Source organism: Lonchura striata, chromosome 36 (assembly GCF_050655825.1).
Source record: "Lonchura striata isolate lonStrDom1 chromosome 36, ASM5065582v1, whole genome shotgun sequence".
NCBI lineage: Eukaryota > Metazoa > Chordata > Aves > Passeriformes > Estrildidae > Lonchura > Lonchura striata.
Genome location: NC_140738.1, coordinates 12,646,694 through 12,656,360, shown reverse-complemented (window position 1 = coordinate 12,656,360; position 9,667 = coordinate 12,646,694). Strand labels below are relative to the sequence as shown.

At 50.6% G+C, this 9,667-nt stretch overlaps 1 protein-coding gene across 1 annotated transcript; it reads right to left on the bottom strand.

The window, feature by feature from the left end:
* Window positions 1–2,483: 2,483 nt before the first annotated feature.
* Window positions 2,484–4,633, bottom strand: LOC146764186 (uncharacterized). Its single transcript, XM_085565690.1, has one exon. The coding sequence runs from the start codon at window positions 4,470–4,472 to the stop codon at window positions 3,732–3,734; it is 741 nt and encodes a 246-aa protein (XP_085421816.1). The 5' UTR covers window positions 4,473–4,633; the 3' UTR covers window positions 2,484–3,731.
* Window positions 4,634–9,667: the final 5,034 nt, after the last annotated feature.

Below are 9,667 nucleotides of genomic sequence, written 5' to 3'. Positions count from 1 at the left end.
AGCAGGACAGTTCTTCCCCATAGGAGGGAAAGCATGGAGCCTTCCCCAGTCTTTCGTGGACAGATAAGCAGTGACCCTTAAGAAATGACTGCCAGCCTGATTTGTCCTGGCAATATGTCCATGGGAACAATCCCTGGATATAAGGAAATAGAGATGAAATCTGAATTCTGGCCATGGACGCCTGGAGGAGAAGGAGAGTTCTTTTCCATTGGAAAGAAAGCCCTGAGCCCCAGTGCTTCAATAGCAGATGAGAAGAGACCCTCAAAATGCCAAGATCAGCTTTTAGGCAGCCCCTGAGATGCCAAACCAGCCAGACCTGCTCCATGTTCCCTTGGTTCCCTGGGGCCCCACAGTGTCCCAGTGGTCTCCGTGGTTCCCCAGGCCCCAGAATGTCACAGGACTCCTCTGTTCCATGAGGCCACAATGTCACAATGGACCTTTGGACTCTGGGGGTTTGCAGTGTCACAATGGTCTCCTTTGTGCTCCACAGGGTCACAATGGAGCACTGATGACATGAGGCCCTGCAGTGTCACAATGGACCTTTGGTTCCACAGCCCTGCAGTGCCACAAAGGCCTCTTGGTTTCACGAGGCCCCACAGTGTCACCATGGTCCTCTTGGTTCTGTGGGGACCCCCAGGGTCACAATGGTCTCACCGGTGCCATGAGGCCTCACAGTGTCACAATGCTTTCCTTATTCCATGGGGGCTCATAGTGTCCCAATGGTCTCCATGATCCCATGAGTTGCCTCAGTGTCACAATGGAATCCTTGGTTCCATGGTGCCCCACAGAGGCACAATGGCCCCTTGGTTCCATGAGGTTGTGAAGTCTCTTAATGGTGTCTCCATGACTCCATGAGGCCTTGCAATGTCACAGTGAACCTCTGGCTCCCTGGGGTCTCACCATATCACAATGGTCCCTTGGTCCCATGACACCCCAAAGAGTCATAACGGTCTCCATGGTTCCCTGAGGCCCTGTGATGTCACAATGGTCCCTCGGTCCCACAGGCCCCACATTTGTGGGGGGGGGGGGGTCATGACCCCAAACTTTGGGGACTGGGAGGATTGATCCTAAAATTTGGGGTTTAGGGGGGTTTGACACCTCGGGGTTTGGGAGTTTTTGATCCCAAACTTTGGGAACTGGGGGAGCTTGACACCCCAGGGTTTGGGATCTTGTTTTTTTTTTTCCCAAGATTTGGGAATCAGGGGGTTTCATCCCCAAATGTTTAGGTCAGGGTGGTTGGCAAACCCAGGTGTTTCAACCCCCAGGATTTGGGGTTTGGGGGTTTAGACCCAAAAATTTGGAAACTGGGGGGATTGACCAACTGATTTTGGGGGATTTCACCTCAAAGTGGGGGAGATCAGGGGGATTTGACACCCCAGGGTTTGGGATTGGGGGGGATTGATCCCAAAGTTTGGGAATTGAGGGGTTTGACCCCAAACTTTGACGAGGAGGAGGGTTGGACAACCCAGATATTTCAAAGCCCAGGAGTCGGGTCTTGGGGGTTTTAACCCCAAACTTTGGGGGCTGGGGGTGTTTGACACATCAGGATTTGGGATTTGGGGTATTTGACCCCAGACTTTGGGAATTGGGGGTGTTGGACACCCCAAATATTTTGAACCCCAGGATTTCGGGTCAGGAGGATTTAACACCATCTTTTGGGAACTGGGGAGTGTTTGACACCCCAGGATCTGGGATTTGGGGGGTTTGGGGCAGGGGGGAGGTTGACATCCCAGAGTTTGGGTTTGGGGGTGTTTGACCTCCCCCCTCTCAGTGTTGGGATTTGGGGTGTTTGACCCCAGTGTTTGACCCCCCGGGTTTGGGGTCGGGGTTGGGATAGGAGCCATTCCCTGGAAACAGCGGTGGGATTGGGATCGAGAACAGGAACGGGAATGGGATCGGGATCGGGGAACTGGCCCGGGAACGGGAACAGAAATGGGAATGGGATTGGGATCGGGAACAGGATCAGGGAACAGGATTGGGATCGGGAAGCGGAGAGACCCTGACTCAATAATGGAGCCCACCCCCAGGGAGCGATCCTGCCCCAGTCCCGGAATGGACCCAGCCCCTCAATCCCGGACCCCTCCCCAATCCCAGCCCCTCCGCAGCCGCTGACCGGACCCTCCCTCAATCCCAGCCCGCCCCAATCCGGATCGGAGCCATTCCCGGACCGGACCCTTCAATCCCTTCTTGGGGCGGCTCCTGCCGCTTCCAGCCCATTTTTGGGACTTCCAAGCGGTTCCGGGACCCTCCCCATTTTGGGGTGTTGGGGTGGCCCCAAGGCCGCCCCGAGGGCCGAGGGGGGATGGAAACCCCCAAACCCGGGGGGCTCCTGGGGGTCCCCAGTTCCTCCCGGCCCCGCCCCGAAGCAGATCCTGGCCAATCAGAGCGCGCGGCGTTGATGACGATTCAGTTCCCGGGCAGGAACTCGGCGCTGGTCCCGCCTGGCGATTTTCAGCCAATCAGCGCCCGGGACGGCTCTGACTCATCAGTTGCCAGGCAGAGCCCAGCGCCTCTCGCAGCACCGGCCAATCTAAACATACACTCGAACACACCTTAGTAAAACAATTCACACTACAAATATACTAAACACGAAAACAAACACCTCTGTAATGTCTCATACAATTTAACCAAACAATTAAAATTTAATAGCACCCTTAAACACTCTAAAAAAATTAAAATGGTTTCAAGAAATATAATTGCAGATGGGTGGTTTTATATGGATATTGGTTTTTGGATTGTTTGGGTTAGATTATTTTTAAAAAAGGATTTTTATAGGAATTTAAACAGCTGAGAAGGAGCCACTCTGCAAACAGAACTGACTGAAAATGAATGGGACAAACATCATTAACTCTGAAAGTTTTATTCACTATCAGATACATCCCAACCACCCAGCCCCACACAATCCCAATCTCTCCACTCCAAACTGGGATCACAATTCTCCCAATCTCCTCCCAACCCCATCCCACCCGGTCAGCTGTGGAATCGAGTGAGCTTTGTGTGGGATTGAGGTTTTTTTGAGGGGGAACAAGCAATTTGAGGTGGGATTGTGCCTTTATAGTTTAAAATCCAGTTATTTTCAGTGGGATTGAGTGGTTTTGTGGTGACAAATTCATCCCTCTTGGCTTTTGAAATGCAAAGAGATGGAGAACACTGCCCAAAATCACCCCAGAACCCACAAATCCTCCAGAAGTTGAGTTCATGGTGTCCAGGGTGAGTGCAGCTGCCGGTGGCAGGAACAAATGAGATGTATCTTGGTTTCACAAAACTCCAAAATCCATTTCTTATCACCGAAAGACAGGGCAAAGGCAGAGCCATGGGATTTGTATAGGGTATCCCAGGGGTGGAGTTTGGGTTTGGGTCAAGGGAGGAATTATTGGCAACACAAGAAGGGTGAGATCAAACTCCTGCCTCTCAGCAACAGGGGCACTCCACACAGAATGCGTCCCTAAATCCTAAATTCCCCCTAAAACTCCTGTGAAATGGTGACACTTCAGATATTTTTGATCAGTTTCTTTAATTTAACCCTGTTTTGGCTGTGTTTGAAGAATAAAGATGAATCAGAGGAAAATTAGGGCCAAACCAAAAGGATAACCAGTCAGGTGTGTTCCCAACATTGATCACAGGGAATGTGGGTCACCAGACCTGTGCCCAATGTGGGTCCTGCAGTGGGGGATGGAGCTGGAGCAGAGCACGAAGCTCTTCCTGCAGGCGGGACATTCTTGGGGCTTCCCTTACTGGTGCCTCTGTTGGTGTCTGGTCAAGTGAGAGCTCTGGGTGAAGCTCTTCCCACACTGGGGACACCCGTAGGGCCTCTCCCCAGTGTGGATGTGCCGGTGCCTGACAAGGGAGGAGTTGTGCTTGAATCCCTTCCCACAGTCAGGGCAGAGGAAGGGCCTCTCATCTGTATGAGCTCGATAGTGCAAGAGGAGATAGGAGCGAGTCTGAAACCCCTTCCCACACTTGGAACACTCGTAGGGTCGCTCCCCAGTGTGGATCTTCTGGTGGACAATCAGGGCACCACACTGCCTGAAGCTCTTCCCACACTCCCTACACTCATAGGGCCTTTCCCCAGTGTGGATCCTCTTGTGGCTGCTCAGGTGGGAGATCCGCCTGAAGCTCTTCCCACATTCCCCACACTCGTAGGGCCTCTCCCCAGTGTGAATCCTCTTGTGCTGGATCATGTTGGAATTTGACAAAAAGCTCTTCCCACATTCCTCACACTCATAGGGCTTCTCCCCAGTGTGGATCCTCTGGTGCTGGATCAGGTTGGAGTTTGACCTGAAGCTCTTCCCACACTCTGAGCACTTATGGGGCTTCTCCTCATCATGAAGCTGCTCAGGGACCACCAGCCCTGAGCTCTGGCTGAAGCTCTGTCCACCTTCCTGGACCAGAGTGCATCTTTCCTCCTCAGATCCCCTCGATCTGCGTTTGCAGCCCCTCCTCGTGCAGCTCCCATTGGGTTCCTGCACCATGGAGCCACTCAAAACAGCCTCTTCCACAAGGTTCTGCCATGGGGATTTGTCCTCTCTGCTCTCCACCCTTAGCACCTCATCTGTGGGAGGAAGGACAAGGAGAGGATGGGATTTGCCTCTGTGCCAGAGGGAAGGGCAAGGAGATCCCCCCAGTGCGTCCCCGGCAGGAGAGCACCGGCAGCGGGGCTGTCCTGCAGCTGGGGGCCAGGCTGGGCTGGGAGATGGAGCAGGAGAGAGGAAGAAAGGGGCACTGACTTCCTCCTCACCCGCCTCGGTGTCCCAGGTCTCCTTCCTTTTCCTCGCAGCCTCCTTCTCCATTTCGTGAAGGTTTTGGGATGGGAAATCCTGTTTTGGGAGGAAAACAAGGGATGAGCACAGTGAGTTTTGTACTGTTTCAAAGCAAAACAGGGAGAGAGTCTAAGCCAGAAGGACAATTTAATAAGAAAATTAAGATCAAAGCTATGATACAGAAAGACAGGTTTAAACTCACAGAGTCAGGATATAATCTGACACCCTGATAATCAGGGTGGTGGTAGCTGTCTGATGAAATGGTGGCTGCAGTCCAGCTGGAGTGATGAACGTGATTTTGTCAAAGCAGTGATCCTGTAGAAGGGTCTGGTCTTCCTCTGAAGGTCCAGTGGTGCTTATGGAGCTCTTGTCCTCTGGGAATGCAGCAGGCAAGGTGATCGTGGTGTTGCAAATGGTGAGATTATATCCAGGTAGGAATGCTTGGTTCCTCCCCCTGGGCAGAGCATCCCACAATGGGATGATGTAATTTTATCAGTGCTGCAGTGACACTCAATGGCCCATTAAGAGAAGATGGCCCCTGGAGGGTGTTATCAGGGCTGAGCCATGGAAGAGATAAAGAACACTGCCCCACCTGTTGATAACAGTTTTTGGAGATGGGGACTGAAAACACTTTTGGTTACATCTGACATTGTAACCTGAAACAGTGAGGCAATCCCTGCTCGAGGTGGGGGGTGAACACCACCCCCCTTACCCAAACTGGCTCAGGTGTAAAACCCTCACCCTGGGAAGGCCACGCACACAGGGGACAATGTCACACTTGCCCTGTCCCAGGGGAGACCTCTGTCCCTGTCACTCCCTTGCTCTCTCCCCTTTTCTCTTTCTTTGCATCTCTCTCTACCTCACATTTACTGGTCAATAAAATCCACTTTGGATTTGATCTTGTTAGCACCTTAATTGGAACAGAGGCATCTCTCTAACAATTTTATTATCCAGATTGCAACATTATTTTGCACAGTGAGTTCAGGGCACTGTTGTCTGACCCCAAGTGCTTTTGACAACATCCTGGTTCTATCCTCTGAGGAGTTTGTGGCTCTTTCTGGAGGAACTCTTGGAAACTTGGATGCAGCTTCCTCTGAGCGACTTTTGGGAGAACTTATGAGGAAAATGGCTCTTGTGGGTGGCCAGTGTAAAGAAAAATATTTTGTTTTCCTTCTTTGAAAAGTCTGTTAAAATCACTGGAGGAAAGGGACCAAATGATACCAGCAAGACTGACAAGGATCATTCACCTCAAAGTGAGGAACACAAGGCTACTTAAATGCTACAAGAAGCCCAGCTCAAGTAGCTAAATTCCCAAATAACTCCTGAATTCACAGGCTTTGGGGGGAGAAGCATTATTTTCTTGGTCCCTGTCACCTTTGTGATGGCTACACAGACCTCTCCCTTCCTTTAATAATCTGTATTGGGGCAAATTTCCATGTTTTTGGTTTTTTTTTTTTTTTTTTTGGGACCTGCCAGCATCTGAGCTGGAGCTGTGTTGGAACTGATGAAATTTGGAATTGCCAGAGAATTGCTTCTGTTGTTGGTTTATTAATGTTTGGGATTTATTTGTGTTTCCATCAGAAATGACTTGTGGGAAGAGCAAATCTTCCTCAAGGCATTTTATGGAGGGTTAAATTTGATTTCTTCTAAGTTTGTTTTGTCCAGTGTCCAGGCGATGCTCAAGGGGTCTCTGGTTTTGGTTTGGCCCTAATTTACTTCTGATTTGTCTTTATCTCTTAAAAACACCTGAAAAATGACTAAAAAGAGTATTGACCAGAGATGTCAGAAGTCCCACCATTTAAGAGGTATTTGAGGTGGAATTTACTGTTTGGGAACATATTCTGGAGGATTTGTGGCTTCTTGGGGGATATCTGGGAGTATTCTCCATATCTTTGCACTCCAAAACCCAAGGTGGATTGGTCTGTCACCTCAAAGTGACTCAATCCCACCTCAAAATGCCTGGTTCCCACCTCAGTCCCATGCCAAAATTGCTCAATTCCTCAGCCTCCAGGATGAGATAGGGTTGGAAGGAGATCGGGAGAAGTGAGATCCAAATTTGAGGTTGTGGGATCAGGATTGTGCGGGGCTGGGTGGGTGTGATTTATTTTGATAATAAGTAAAAGTATCAGAATTATTGATTTCTGTCCCATTCATTTTCTGTCAGTTCTGGTTTGCTTTTCAGAGTGCCGCCTTCTCAGCTGATTTTGTTTGTGTCCTCCTGTCCCTGACTGAAAAGCAAGATGTGTTCTATTTGCCATCTGTATGGCAATTGTCCTGTGTTAAGTGGGCAGTTTTTCCTTATCTCTTCCACAATCAATCCTCCCTCAGGGGAGACATCTGCTGATAAGGGGCTATTGAATGTCACTGCATGACTGATAAGAACTGTAACACCCCATTGTGAGATGTTCCGCCCAGAGGGAGGAGCCAAGCATTCCTACCTGCATCTAGTCTTGAGATTCTGGCCCACCAACACAGCTTTTTCTGGGCTGGATTTTCCCATAGGAACAGCTGCTCCTTCCTCTTCAGAAGAAGATTCCCATTCCTACAGGATCACTTCTCCAACAGAACCACACCTGACACTGCAGGAGGACTGCAGCCACAATTCCAATTAGACTGTGGCCAACATCCTGTCCAGCAGGATTTCAGGTTGTATTCTGACTCTGTCAGTGTTGTTTTGGTTCACTGCATTGTTCATATTTTCATTTTCTTCCCTATTAAAAAAAAAATTGTGATTCCTGCTCCCATATTTTTACCTGAGAGCCCCCATTAATTTCAAATTAATACCAATTCTGAAAGAAAGGGTCTACATTTTTACATTTCAGGGGAGGCTCTTTCCATCCTTAGCAGACACCTCTCCTTCCAAACCAAAACACCTCCTTTCTCTCCTGCCTTCCTTTGCCTGCTCTGTTTCTCTCTCATTGCCTCCCTTGACCCAGGGCAGATCTCAGCAAAGTCCCTGCCCTGATTTAATTCCCAATCTATGAGCTATAGCAACCACAGGTGAAAATGTGAAGGCTGGCAGTGAAATGTCACTGTAAGATCTTGCTGCACTTGGCTTTTGGCTCTTTCATAAGAGCTTTGACTTCAAGGGCAGGAACATCCTTTTCCTGGCTGGGAACTGGAATTCCAGCCCCTGGGAGCATGTGCCTTGGATCCCAGAGGGGCATTCCCAAGGCTCTCAGGGTGCTGCTCCTGCCGTGCCTCCCAAGGAGCTGTGCAGGGCAGGGGACAAGGTGCAGCAGCTGTGTTGGTGCTGCAGTGCCACCATGGCCCCTGGTTCCAGGAGTTTCAGTACTGCCAATAGCGGTTCCTGGGTTCCATGGTGCCCTGCTGTGTCCCCATGGATATTTGGTGTCATGAAGTTCTTCAGTGTCACAATGGCCACCTCGCTCCATGAGCTTCCACAGTGTCCAAACGGCCTCCTTGGATAGGCAGTGTCACCATGGACCATTGGCTCCATGCAGCCCCGCTGGGTCACCATGGACCCCTTGGTTCCATGAGGTTCTGGGGGTGTCTCCATGGTCTCCTTGGATCCTCCGTGTCACAATGGACCACTGGATCCATGTGGCCCTGCTGTGTCACCATGGCCCCTTGGTTCTATGGGATCCCAGGGTCACAATTGACTCCTTGCTTCCACATCATCCCCTCAGTGCCAAAATGTCCCCTTCATTCCATGGGGAACACAAAAGATTTATAAAAACATTGAGCAAATCCCGCTTAAAACACTTGGGAACATCTCTTTGCATTCCAAAGACAAGTTAAAGGTGAGGCTGGCACCAGCAGCTTCCATCTGCAACATGGATCCAGAGAAAGGACAGGGACAGAGAACTGAGCTGGGAGACTCAGAGAATTCTGCTTCCAGAGATCATTTCTGACCACACTGTCCCTTGTAGAAAGGTGACACCACTCCAGGCAGCCTGTACTGAGCAGGTGGCTCCTGAGTGGGGTTTCTTGTTTAGGAAACCTGCTCAGGCTTTTCCATTCTTTTTTTTCCCAACAGGAAAACTTCTCTTGTGTCTGTGTGCAGGGAGAGCCATGAGGATAGCAGGTGGGATATGGTGCAATGGGCTGGGACATGGAGCTGCAGAGCTCAGGGACAAGGTTCTGCTGCAGGGCACAGGGATGTCAGTGCCAGTTGGGCGATGTCAGACATGGTGAGGCTGGGGGTGAGGAACAGCTTGTCCAAACAGGGTCAGTCCTCAGTGGGCTCATTCTTCTACATGCCCAGACCTCCTAATGAGACACTGAGTATCAAGGTCACCAGGGGAATGCTTCTAATCAGCTCTCTCTGAACTGGAAACTAAGAATACTCACTTGATTAAAGAAAAAAATTCAGGAGGTGCACTTGGAAATCTTCCTCCTTACAAGGACTCCAAACTGACTCCAATCAGCTGCACAAGCCCAGGAGATTTGCAGACAATTGAATGAAGACAAAGCGCCCCTGAAGTATTCTTGCATTTTGATGATCCCCATGATGGATTTGGGGCTGAGTCCAGAACCCTCAGGCACTGAGAGAAGGCTGAAGAAGCTGCTCAAGGAGTCAGGAGCAAAACTCCAAGTCCCTTGGAGCATCACTGGGCCCCACTGAGGCCAGGGACTGCCAAAGGCTACCAGGGACTGGTGAGAGCAGATCCTTGAGGCCAGGATTGCAGGGAGCCCAAGGCTCAGAGCAGGGAACTGCAATGCTGAGCAAGGCCTGGGCTGGCTGGGGGAAGCAGAAAGGCCAAGCCCTGAGCCAAGCCTGGCACAGCAGGGCCTGTCCCTCACAGGTGGCTCGGGGCTGTTTGTGGGGCAGGGGGATGTGAGGGGCAGCAAGGACAAATGTCACAAATCTGCGTGACCCTGCAGATCCTCATGGAACCAAGGGGCCATTGTGGCACTGTGCTGCCTCATGGAATCAGAGAGAC

Bases quoted from the DNA above. Each gene is read 5' to 3' on its own strand.
- LOC146764186 (XM_085565690.1), bottom strand. From the start codon at position 4,472: ATGGTGCAGGAACCCAATGGGAGCTGCACGAGGAGGGGCTGCAAACGC.